This window comes from Neofelis nebulosa, chromosome 2, assembly GCF_028018385.1.
Source record: "Neofelis nebulosa isolate mNeoNeb1 chromosome 2, mNeoNeb1.pri, whole genome shotgun sequence".
Classification (NCBI taxonomy): Eukaryota; Metazoa; Chordata; class Mammalia; order Carnivora; family Felidae; genus Neofelis; species Neofelis nebulosa.
In genome coordinates, this window is record NC_080783.1 from 44,511,710 (window position 1) to 44,524,372 (window position 12,663).

Genomic DNA, 12,663 nt, shown 5'->3' on the forward strand with positions numbered 1-12,663 from the left:
ATACTTCACATGCATCAGTTTATTTAATACTCATATGAGTTTGTTCCATAGCACAAGAGTCTAAGGCTTAGCATCTTGCCTCAAAACACATAGTTTATAGGTGAGAGCTGGAATACAAGACAGTCTAATTCAAGCCTAAGCACTTTATAGTTTCTATATATTATTATATTTTGGTAAGTTGTCTTAAATAATTTATAGAATGAGGTGGGAACATAAGTAAATGATTAAAAACATACTGATGTTTTTATAGATATGCAATGGAGACAGGATGGTATTCTAGGAAAAAAGTTATCATATTGAAGATTCAGCTTTTAAATTTAGTTTTCAATTTTTCTTTACATATTTATAAATTTTTGACATAGAACTTCCTGTATTATTCAAGAACTTTAAAAATTAGAAAATACAATTACAGTACATTTTGCAGATTATAACATCAAGTGTATCTTCCTATGTGCGTGTTTCTTTGGAGAATTCAAAAAGTGTCAGCATGGTCTTTGAATTTAAGATGTAAACAATATATCTGAACAAGAATTTAGAACAACAGTCATAAGACTACTAGCTGGGCTTGAAAAAAGCATAGAAGACACCAAAGAAGCCCTTGCTGCAGAGATCAAAGACCTAAAAAGTAGTCAAGATGAATTAAAAAATCAATAGCTGAGATGAAAATAAACTAGATACAGTGACAGCAAGGACTGAAGACAGAGGAGAGAATAGGTGAAATAGAAGATAAAACTGGCAAATAATGAAGCTGAAAAAAAGAGGGAAAGGAAATTACTAGATCACTAGGGGGCGAATGAGAGAACTAAGTGATTCCATGAAACAAAGCAATATCCGTATCATAGGAGTCCCAGAAGCAGAAGAGCAAGAAAATGGGGCTGACGGTTTATTTGGATATAACTGAAAACTTCCCTAACCAAGCATCCAACTCCAAGAGGCACAAAGGACCCCCTTCAAAATCAATAAAAACATGTCAACACCATGACGTGTCATAGTGAAATTGGCAAAATACAAAGATAAAGACAGAATTCTGAAAGCAGCCAGGGACAAAATGTCCTTAACCTTTTGTAGTGTAGTGTAGACACATAAGGTTGGTAGCAGACCTGTCCACTGAAACTTGGCAGGCCAGAAGGGAGTGGCAGGAAATACTCAATGTGCTGAATAGGAAAAATATGAAGCCAAGAATCCTTTACCCAGCAAAGCTGTCATTCAGAATAGAAGAGATAAAGACTTTCCCAAACAAAACCTAAAGGAGTTTATAACCACTAAACCAGCCCTGCAAGAAATTCTAAGGGGGACTCTGAGTGGAAACCAGCAAAGACTACAAAGGACCAGAGAACATCACCATAAACACGAAATCTACAGATAGCATAATGGCACTAAATTCATATCTTTCAATAATCACTCTGAATGTAAATGTACTAAATGCCCCAATCAAAAGACACAGGGTATCAGAAGGGATAAAAAAACAAGATTCATCTATATGCTGCCTAAAAGAGGCTCATTTTAGTCCTGAGGACACCTGCAGATTGAAAGTGAGGGGATGGGAAAAAAAAAAAAAAGTGGGATGGAGAACCATCCATCATGCCAGTGGATGTCAAAAGAAAGCTGGAGTAGCCATGCTTATATCAGACAAACTAGATTTTAAAACAAAGACAGTAACAAGATATGAAGAAGGGCATTAAATCATAATTCAGGGGTCTATCCAACAAGAAGATCTAACAATTGTAAATATTTATGCTCCCAACTTGAAACACCCAAATATGTCAATTAATCACAAACATAAACTCATTAATAATAATAACATTATTGTAGGAGACTTTTAATACTCCACTTACAGCAATAGACAGATTCATCTAAGCAGAAAATCCAACAAGGAAACAACAGCTCTGAATGACACACCAGACCAGATGGGCTTAGCAGATATATTCAGAATATTTCATCCTAAAGCAGCAGAATACACATTATTCTAAAGTGCACATAGAACATTCTCCAGAATAGATCATATATTGGGTCGCAAATCAGCCCCCAACAGATACAAAAAGATAGAGATCATACCATGCATATTTTCAGATCACAATGCTACAAAACTTGAAATCAACCACAAGAAAAAATCTGAAAAGCCTTCAAATACCTGGAGGTTAAAGAACATCCTACTAAAGAATGAATGGGTTAACCAGAAAATTAAAGAAGAAATTAAAAAATACATGGAAGCAAATGAAAATGAAAACATGATAGTCCAAAGCCTTCGGGGTGCAGCAAAGGCAGTCCTAAAAGGAAAGTACATTGCAATTCAGGCCTATCTTAAGAAGCAAAAAAAGTCCCAAATACACACTCTAGCCTTACATCTAAAGGAGCTAGAAAAGGAGCAGCAAATAAAGCCCAAAGCCAGCAGAAGAAGGGAAATAATAAAGATTAGAGCAGAAATAATAGAGAATCCAAAAGAGCAGAACAGACCAATGAAACTAAAAGCTGGTATTTTGAAAGAATAAACAAAATTGATAAGCCCCTAGCCAGACTTCTCAAAAAGAAAAGAGAGAGGACTCAAATGGATAAAATCATGAATAAAAGAAGAAAGATCACAACCAACACCACTGAAATACAAGTTATAAGAGAATACTATGAAAAAACTATATGCCAACAAATTGGACAATCTGTAAGAAATGGACAAATTCCTAGATACTCACACACTACCAAAACTCAAACAGGAAGAAATAGAAAATTTGGACAGGCCCAAAACCAGCAAAGAAATTAAATCAGTTATCAAAAATCTCCCAACATCCCTCTCTAACCTTTTTTTTTCTTCCCCTCCCCCATAGACTTGCGTTAAGTTTCTCAGGATCCACAGAAGAGTGAAAACATATGGTATCTGTCTTTCTCTATATGATGGGGGGTGGGAGGGAGGGGAGGGTGGGTAATGGGTATTGAGGAGGGCACCTTTTGGGATGAGCATGGGATGTTGTATGGAAACCAATTTGACAATAAATTTCATATTTTAAAAAAATGCAAAAAATAAAAAAATAAAAATAAAAATCTCCCAACAAATAAGAGTCCTGAGCCAGATGCCTTCACAGGGTAATTCTACCAGACTTTTTTTCTTTTAAAGTTTATTTATTTTGAGAAAGAGAGAGAGAGACAGCCAGTAGAGGAGGACCAGAGAGAGAAGGGGATAGAGGATCCACAGAGGTTCTGTGCTGACAGCAGAGAGCCTGATGTGGGGTTTGAACTCATGATGAGATCATGACCTAAGCCAAAGCTGGACACTTAACCAGCTGAGCCATCCAGTTACCCCTTCACCAGACATTTAAAGAAGAGTTAACACCTATTCTCCTTAAACTATTCCAAAAAAATAGGACTGGAAGAAAAGCTTCCAAACTCATTCTATGAAGCCAGCATTACCTTGATTCCAAAATAGACAAAGACCCCACTAAAAAGGAGAATTACAGTCAATACCCCTGATGAATCTGGCTGCAAAAATTCTCAACAAGATACTAGCAAATGGAATTGAACAGTATATTAAAAGAATTATTCACCATGATCAAGTGGGATTTATTCCTGGGCTTCAGGACTAGTTTAATATTCACAAATTAATCAACATGATACATCACATTAATAAAAGGATAAGAACCATATGATCCTTTCAATAGATATAGAAAAAGCATTTGACAAAATACAGCATCCATTCTTGATAAAAATCCTCAAGAGGATAGAAGGAACATACCTCAACATCATAAAAGCCATATATGAAAGGCCCACAGCTAATATCATCCTCAATGGAGAAAACCTGAGGGCTTTCCCCCTAAGATCAGGAACATGACACAGTTGTCCAGTCTCACCACTGTTCAACATAGTACTGGAAGTCCTAGCCTCAACAATCAGACAACAAAAAGAAAGAAAAGGCATCCAAATTGGCAAGGAAGAAGTCAAACTTTACAGATGAAATGATACTCTACATGCAAAACCCAAAAGACTCCACCAAAAAACGGCTAGAGCTGATCCATGAATTCAGCAAAGTCGCAGGATATAGAATCAAGGTACAGAAATTGGTTGCATTTCTATACACCAATAATGAAGGAGCAGAAAGAGAAATCAAGGAATCAATGCTATTTACAATTGTACCAAAAACCACAAGATACCTAGGAATAAACCTAACCAAAGAGGTAAAAGATCTATATGCTGAAAACTACAGAAAGCTTATGAAAGAAACTGAAGACAACACAAAGAAATGCAGAAACATTCCATGCTCATGGATTGGAAGAACAAGTATTGTTAAATGTCTATAGTACACAAAGCAATCTATACATTCAATGTAGTCTTTATCAAAATAGCACCAGCATTCTTCACAGAGCTAGAACAAACAATCCTAAAATTTGTATGGAACCACAAAGGACCTCAAATAGCCAAAGTATTGTTGAAAAAGAAAACCAAAGCTAGAGGCATCACAATTTCAGACTTTAAACTGTATTACAGCTGTATTACAAAGCTGTAATCATTAAGACAGTATGGTACTGGCATATAAACAGACCCATAGATCAATGGAATAGAAGAGAGAACCCAGAAATGGACCCACAGATACATGGCCAACTAATCTTCAACAAAGCAGGAAAGAGTATCCAATGAAAAAAAGACAGTCTCTTCAGCTGGGAAAACTGGACGACAACATGTGGAAGAGTGAAACCGGACCACTTTCTTACACCATACACAAAAATAAAGTCAAAATGGATGAAAGACCTAAATGTGAGACAGGAAACCATCAAAATCCCACAGAAGAAAACAAGCAACAACCTCTTTGACCTAGGCCACAGCAACTTCTTACTTGACATGTCTCCGAAGGGAGGTAAGGGAAATAAAAGTAAAAATGAACTGTTGAGACCTCATCAAGATAAAAAGCTTCCGCACAGTGAAGGAAACAATCAACAAATCAACAAAACTAAAAGGTAACTGAAGTAATGGGAGAAGATGTTTCCAAATGACATATCAGATAAAGGGTTAGTATCCAAAAACTATAGAGAACTTACAAAACTCAACACCCAAAAATCAAATAATCCAATTAAAAAATGGGCAAAAGACATGAATAGACACTTTTCCAAAGAAGACATCCAGATGACTAACAGACACATGAGAAAATGCTCAACATCACTCACTGTCAGGGAAATACAAATCAAAACCACAATGAGATACCACCTCACACCTGTCAGAATAGCTAAAATCAACAACTCATTAAACAACAGATGTTGGCAAGGATGTAGGAAAAGGGGAACCCTTTTGCACTGCTGGTAGGAATGCAAACCTGTGCAGCCACTCTGGAAAACAATGTGGAGATTCCTTAAACAATTAAAAATAGAACTACCCTATGACCCAGCAATTGCAGTACTAAGTATTTATCCAAAGGATACAGGTGTACTGCTTCAAAGGGGCACATGCACCCTAATGTTTATAGCAGCACTATCAACAATAGCCAAATTATGGAAAGAGTCAAATGTCCATGGACTAATGAATGGATAGAGAATATGTGGTATATCTATATCAATATCAATATAGATATACATGTACATACATACAGTGGACTATTACTCAGTGATGAAAAAGAATGAAATCTTGCCATTTGCAACAATGTGGATGGAACTAGAATGTATCATGCTAACCGAAGTAAGTCAGAGAAAGACAAATATGATTTCACTCATATGTGGAATTTAAGAAACAAGACTGATGAAGATAGAGGAAGGGAAGGAAAAACAAGATAAAAACAGAGAGGGAGGCAAACCATAAGAGACTCTTAAATACAGAGAACAAACTGAGAGTTTCTGGAGAGGAGGTGGGTGGTGGTGGGCTGAGTGGGTGATGGGCACTAAAGAGGGCACTTTTAGGGATTAGCACTGGGTGTCATACGTAAGAGATAAATCACTGGGTCCTACTTCTGAAACCAAGACTACACTGTATGTTAACTAATGAATTTAAATAAAAAAAAATAAAGAATTAAAACTAAATCATGAAGTTCAACTAGTATTTGTAAAATAATTGGATAGCAATTAAGTACTAAACTATATAACACAGTCCATAAATCTAAGAACAATTCAGAAAAGGAAGAGCCAAGTATGGGATAAAATGCCCAGAAGAGGATTCTAGAAGCAGAAGACATTTAAAGTGAATTTTAGGTGGACAAAATAATGCCTATTTCAAAGAAAAAGTTATTTAAGAGTTTTAGTAACTAAATAAACCATGGGAGTGACACAGAATAAAATTGCTCTACTGAAATTTATAAGACAATTCTGATTTAAAAAATGATTTTAACAGTTAATACCAGTGACTTTTATATGTCAGTTTATCAACTGAAAAGCTAAACCCAGAGCATTTTTTCTATCCTACATATTCATGTGGCAAGCGACTTGTGTTTCAAGGGTTAAGCCAGACAGACAATTTCCAATATTGATGCTAACAGACTAGAGTCATGTCTAGAATTGCTGCTGTCAGATAAGGACTGCACTATCCTTTCATAATGTCTCCATGATCTTCCAGAACATAAGAGGAAGGAAAACACAGTTCTTATTTGGCTGAATTGGCATACTAAATAAGAGCAAAACTTCATAAATATCAGTTCAAGCCCTCCTACTGGTAAAAATGAAGAACATCTTTCATCAAAATCTTAACCCAGCTCCCACTGATAGAGCATCCTGCAGAGAAGGACCTGACACAGACCTCATTTGCACCTGTCAGTGCTTAAACCATTCAAGTACGTCGAAGGACCTCTTTTGTTACAGCAGCCCTACTACACTGGCCTTACTCGCCTTAAATGCATTTTATAGCAAGAATAATTTTGATCACATTCATCTCAAAGTTAGTAAGGATTCACAACCAATACCTGCATAGGAAGGAGCATAAAATATCTGTTTTTGATCTTTATAACAAATAGATATGCTTGATCACAACCATGAATGTTTAAATGTTTCTTGTACAAAAGTAACAGAGAAAATTCCTATAGGTCTTTAAAAATGAGATCTTGAGAAATATACATAAACTCTCCTACTCCTTCCACTGTACCCAGCAATACTTTTAGGGACTTAGACCCACTGTCTCTTTTTAAAATAAATGGCAGGCTCCTTATGGGCAGGAAATATGTCTTCTGCTTCTCTATATGGTGCTGCCAATTGCTTACAGAACAACATGTTTGCTGCAGATGGTAGCTGAACTGCTAAAAGGATAAGCCTGCAAGAGAATACAAGAATACTGGCCACTAAATATAAAAGATCTTGGGAAAAGAAACATCCTCACAATTCCCACCATTATCCAACAGTCTTACCTGTTACATTCAGTCCCAAAGAGGGAGAGACAGGCAGTGGAAGATAGGGAATAAAGCACATCCCTTGTCTCCTCCTATTCTGTTGTCCACTAGGTGATACTAGTTCTCATGGTGTTCTGGGGATGAGGCAAGGGGTAACAGGATGAAGAGATAGACCTCACCTCTATTTTTTTTTAAAGAAGATTGTCTTATATGGCACTGGCTGGGAATGGAAGTGCTGACTATTCACTGTCAAGATGCTCTGCCCCCCCCCCCGCCCCCACCCCCCCCGGCCAAGACTAGGTCTCTGGTAATCATCAGTAACAATCGCAGTCAAGGAATGAAGGAGCATCTATTATGATAGTGGGCTTGTCCTATAATTAACTCAGTGTTTTTTCATCATTTTTTCTTGTCTTTCCTACATCCTAAGTAGAGCTGCCTTAAGCACAAAGACTTGAAAGCACTTGGACGACACCTGTAAAGGTGGAAGAATCCAGACTGGCAAAACAAACCTCTTCAGTCAGAAGTGCATTTCTGTGATGCAGGATTTATTCCACGTGGGTGATCCACTATTTTCTGTGGGGAGCGCATGGGTCTAACAAAGGCAAGGGATTTTGTTTCCATTGTACAACCAAAACACACTCAGCACTCACTTCTGCTAGGGTATCAAACGGTCTCCTCCAGTCTTAGACACAAAGCACTCTTAGAAGTGGTCACAGAGCCCTCTGTGAGACAAAGTGACTCTAGGTATTTACAGATCCCCCTTTCACTTGCTTCAGATCAGGAACTAGATTTCTAAGAGCACAGGGGAAAATAAAATGAACGACAGAGGTATAAACTATAGCCTGCCATGGGAAGCAGAATTCCTGTTTGGATTCAAACATGGCCAGCTCCCTAAATCCTGGGATAACCACTCTGAGGTATCCATAGTATTATGTAAATATGTCCTGGATTGGCAGTTTGGGATGATGATGATAAACCCATCAAGCTCTAGCCATGGCATACACTTAGTTTCCCTGAAGTTGCCATTCTGCTTTCCATGTCTTAGCTCTGACACATGGCTCTGTGACATTTTCTCTATGCCAGAGTGGATTCCTATGCACCCTTCAAACTCCAGCTCATAAGTGATTTCCTTGGGAAATCTTTAAATAATATCTTTATCATTCCACTCCCTGCTCCTTCCAAGGAGCTTCTCTGTTACCTGGTACATTTTTCTGATTCCATCTAACATGCTGTGGTAATTATGTGTTTACATATCCAGCTTCCAGAACAGATGGGGAGACCTTGGGGCCCTAGTTAATATATTATTTTTTATTACATTTTATTACCTTTATTACATTCCCAGCATGCTACCTGACTCTTGTAGTTATTTAATATACCTTTGATAAATTAATAGGAAAAAAGTTTTTTGATTCATAACATTTATTTTTTCCCTTTTATAAAATTCCTCTTTTGTTCCTTTAACCATTTAATTAAAAAGCTTCTCTTCTGCTCTCTTTTCTTGAGTCACTTATGTAAGTTAATTCACATCAAGTTAAAAGGAGAAAGAAAGATATATGCATATATTATTACAATATGCTTTGTTTTCTGCGGGCATACCAGTTAGCTTTTTAATGTAGAGTCTGCACACTGTGGCATACCAATTAATGAAGAGGCAAGAATCCTGCCTCATACAATAGGACTAAAAATGGGATATCAAAGAACTGTGTTGCATTTGCCATGTTATTACACAAGTCTTTCCTGCAGTCCATATTTAGTGCTTTGTTATTCTTAAATGACACAATGCTGAGATATGTGCTCTGCCTCAAGACTTTCAGAGGAGCACCTGTGTGGCTAAGTTGGTTAAGCACCTGACTTCAGCTTAGCTCATGATCTCATGGTTTGTGAGTTCGAGCCCCTTGTTGGGCTCTGTGCTGATAGCTCAGAGCCTGGAGCCTGCTTTGGATTCTGTGTCTCCCTCTCTCTCTGCACCCACCACCCCCCCTCTCAAAAATAAACATAAAAAAAAAAACTCTTTCAGAGTTCTAATTATTATGAACAATAATTTCTTATAAGACCAAATTTCCATTTCCTATTACAAATAAAATCCCCGGGGCGCCTGGGTGGCTCAGTCGGTTGAGCGTCCGACTTCGGCTCAGGTCATGATCTCACGGTCCGTGAGTTCGAGCCCCGCATCGGGCTCTGTGCTGACCGCTCAGAGCCTGGAGCTTGTTTCGGATTCTGTGTCTCCCTCTCTCTCTGACCCTCCCCCGTTCACGCTCTGTCTCTCTCTGTCTCAAAAATAAATAAATGTTAAAAAAAAAAAAAAAAAAAATTAAAAAAAAAAAAAAAAAACAAATAAAATCCCCTTTCATCAATTATACTATTGCGCCAGACCTGAGAAAAGCACCTTTAGATTATGTATATATTTTAATTTTATTATAATGTGAATATAAATTATGTTCCCTTTCAATAAGGATAGTTTTTTTTTTTTCAATGCCACAATGGGATTTGGTGTTTGCATTTTATACATTTTGTTTCATCTTACAGATCATGATGAGAAATTATGTTGATTGTGCTATATTTGTATCCTCAGTGTTGGAAAATAATAATGGCGGTCTCTAAAGCTAATGAAATTGTGTATAATCACATACTATTTAGTACAATTAATGATTTAGGAGCCTGGGATGTCCCAGAAGACCTCAACTCCAATCATCTTGTCCTGAACCTTTATTTTAATCATAATGCCAACCACCAAATGGCTCAGCCAAGCAGCTAACAAGGGTTTTCAATACACAGTCTAGATTATATGAGCTAATATGGCAATGAACTTTGTATAGAAATCCAAGTTTTCATTGCTCCTAAGGCATATGGCCAGAGCCTCCTAAAAATTTTTTTTCGAAGTTGTATGTTGAAGGGAAACAGTCCAATGAAGCAAAGAGAAGCACTCACATCAGGATATTTGAGCAAAGCTTTTAAAAGTTCATGGGAAAATAATAGCTTGACTGTAAAGCTTTAGTTGTAAATCACTAGATGTGATCAAAGTAACTGAAGAAATAAAATAATTATGACAACCTTTTCCAGTATCTATAGTTAACCTACAAACACCAAAATACCAAAGTCTTTAAAAGATAAATCCTTTTATACTTAAAACTACCTTTGGATGTGCATGCCTAACAATTGTACATAACAGTTTATTCCAGAGTTCCTTTTTCTTTGTTTAATCACAAGGGTGTGGGACAAATCCAGCTTTGTTTGGCTCAACAAACACAGAACACTCAGAGTAACTGAAGAGCCAACTCCCCTGATGTCACCTCTTCCTTAACAACCATTTCAAAATCCTATAAAACAGTAGGTCTGCCCTTCCTTCACAGAGTCACATGCCGAAGGCCACTCAACTTTTACACAGTCATAGCACAGTCAGGTAGAAAAATAATTCTAATTCCAGCTGTTAACTTACCTTGAAGAACTTCCATGGGGAGAACAGTCCAGGCATTTTCCAGGTAGGAAATATAAATATAGCGAGCCGTATTGCAAGCCAGGCCAATGTACAGAACCCTAAAAAAAAGGGGGGTAGGGGAGAAGAAGTTGAGGCCCTGGAATGAGGTATAAAGCATGCAAATATTACCTACGTCTTCCCCTGCCCAAACCATCCATCATCCATCCAGCAGTGTTCAAACTTAGGAGTGGGCAAGCTAAAAGACAATTCAAGTTAACCAGGAACTCTTAGGAGAAAGAAGGCTGCTTCTAACGTATCTGCCGTCAGCCTTTTCAAAAACACTTGTTAATATAAAAGTGACCATCACCCTTCCTGAAACTTAATTAGGAGCAGAGCTGATGCTTTTTTAAGATAGCCTGGGCACACTGCCATGTCTAATGACATTACTGGCTTCCTTCCAGGTGGCTGTAGGGTAAACATGCTGGGATTATAGCTACTTCACTCTGATGGGGGAAGGACAGGATAAAAATGAGAACATGAATATGAACTTGGTCTCACATGCAATATCGAAGACACCCAAGTTTTATAAGGAGACTCTCAAGGTCATCGAAAACTATCATCCGATGATGAATAATAAACGATTTGGAGATCAAATACTTTTTCCTGTCAGTTCAATTGACACATCTTCATTATTTACAAATAAATCCATGATATCATATGCTTACCAAACTAATAAATATATATCAACATCACTTTCCCCCCTCATAAGTACCACCACCAAAATTGTGAGAAAAACAAAATAAATAAAGGCCTTAAGTGGTACATTCTTACATTCAGACATACAAGACATTCAGACATACAAGACATTCAGACATACAAGACATTCAGACATACAAGACATTCATACATAAACGATTTGGAGATCAAATACTTTTTCCTGTCAGTTCAATTGACACATCTTCATTATTTACAAATAAATCCATGATATCATATGCTTACCAAACTAATAAATATATATCAACATCACTTTCCCCCCTCATAAGTACCACCACCAAAATTGTGAGAAAAACAAAATAAATAAAGGCCTTAAGTGGTACATTCATACATTCAGACATACAAGACAGAGAAGGTTACATTCTCTGTCTTTCTGAACTGGATGAGCTGGTTTGGAAGTAAATGGTGGTTGTTTCTTTGTATAAAACACAGCCTGATGGTAGAGATTTCTCTCTTTTTTTTTATTTAATCTTTTTTTTTTTTTTTTGAAGTTTAGTTATTGATTTTGAGAGAGAGAGAACAAGTGAGCACACACAAGTGGAGGAGGGGCAGAGACAGAGGGAGAGAGAATCCCAAGCAGACTCTGTGCTGTTAGTACAGAGCACCATGTGGGGCTTGATCTCACAAACCATGAGATCATGACCTGAGCTGAAATCAAGAGTCAGATGCTTAACTGACTGAGCCACCCAGGCACCCCTAGGGATTTCTCTTTCTAACTTGTTTTCCATTTTCTTTAATTTTCTAATCTTAATGCTTTTTTTTTCTTAATTCAAGTGAATGAAAATTCAAAGGTAAAAGAAATAAGCCGATATAACAGTCAGTGGTATTTTCCTCATCTTGCTCAACTATATTTTTATATTAAAATCATCCAATAAACATTGTTCTCTTTTCCCAACACTGGATCAAGGAAAGGAAATGCTTTGAGGCATCCAGCTGATATTAACCACAAATAGGGAACAGAAGGATGGGAAGAAAGACAAAAATGGTTGAGGGGCAGGGATGGGATAGGAAATAGATATTAAAAGAGATTTAGGAGATCTTCAGTGTTGAAAAGGTCTGGGTTATCATATTCTGTGGACATTATGTTCTTTGTATGTGAATGTTTTGAGGAAAAAAGCATATGTTTAGATCCTGTTTGATAAAAATTTCCTGAAGAAACTTGCTATACAGATCCATCAACAAGGGTCCTTCTGCTGGG

At 37.2% G+C, this 12,663-nt stretch overlaps 2 protein-coding genes across 7 annotated transcripts in view; one reads left to right on the forward strand and one right to left on the reverse strand.

Moving 5' to 3' along the window:
• The window catches only part of NEMP2 (nuclear envelope integral membrane protein 2), a 147,957-nt gene that overhangs the window by 48,903 nt on the left and 86,391 nt on the right, over positions 1 to 12,663 (forward strand). The window contains exons 9-10 of one of the 4 annotated variants that reach the window (XM_058711215.1): positions 2,817 to 2,862; positions 7,704 to 8,771. The exons of 2 other annotated variants lie outside the window; for them this stretch is intronic. In XM_058711215.1, coding sequence (XP_058567198.1) covers positions 2,817 to 2,853 — 37 coding nt within the window. In that variant the 3' untranslated portion in view covers positions 2,854 to 2,862; positions 7,704 to 8,771. Of the gene's footprint in view, positions 1 to 2,816; positions 2,896 to 7,703; positions 8,772 to 12,663 lie in introns of those variants that run through there. One more of the 4 variants, XM_058711225.1, reaches the window with a different exon arrangement.
• The window catches only part of MFSD6 (major facilitator superfamily domain containing 6), a 79,840-nt gene that overhangs the window by 15,762 nt on the left and 51,415 nt on the right, over positions 1 to 12,663 (reverse strand). For all 3 annotated transcript variants that reach the window (XM_058711171.1, XM_058711162.1, XM_058711180.1), the window contains exon 3: positions 10,713 to 10,810. In XM_058711171.1, the coding sequence (XP_058567154.1) occupies positions 10,713 to 10,810 (98 nt within the window). The remainder of the gene's footprint in view (positions 1 to 10,712; positions 10,811 to 12,663) is intronic.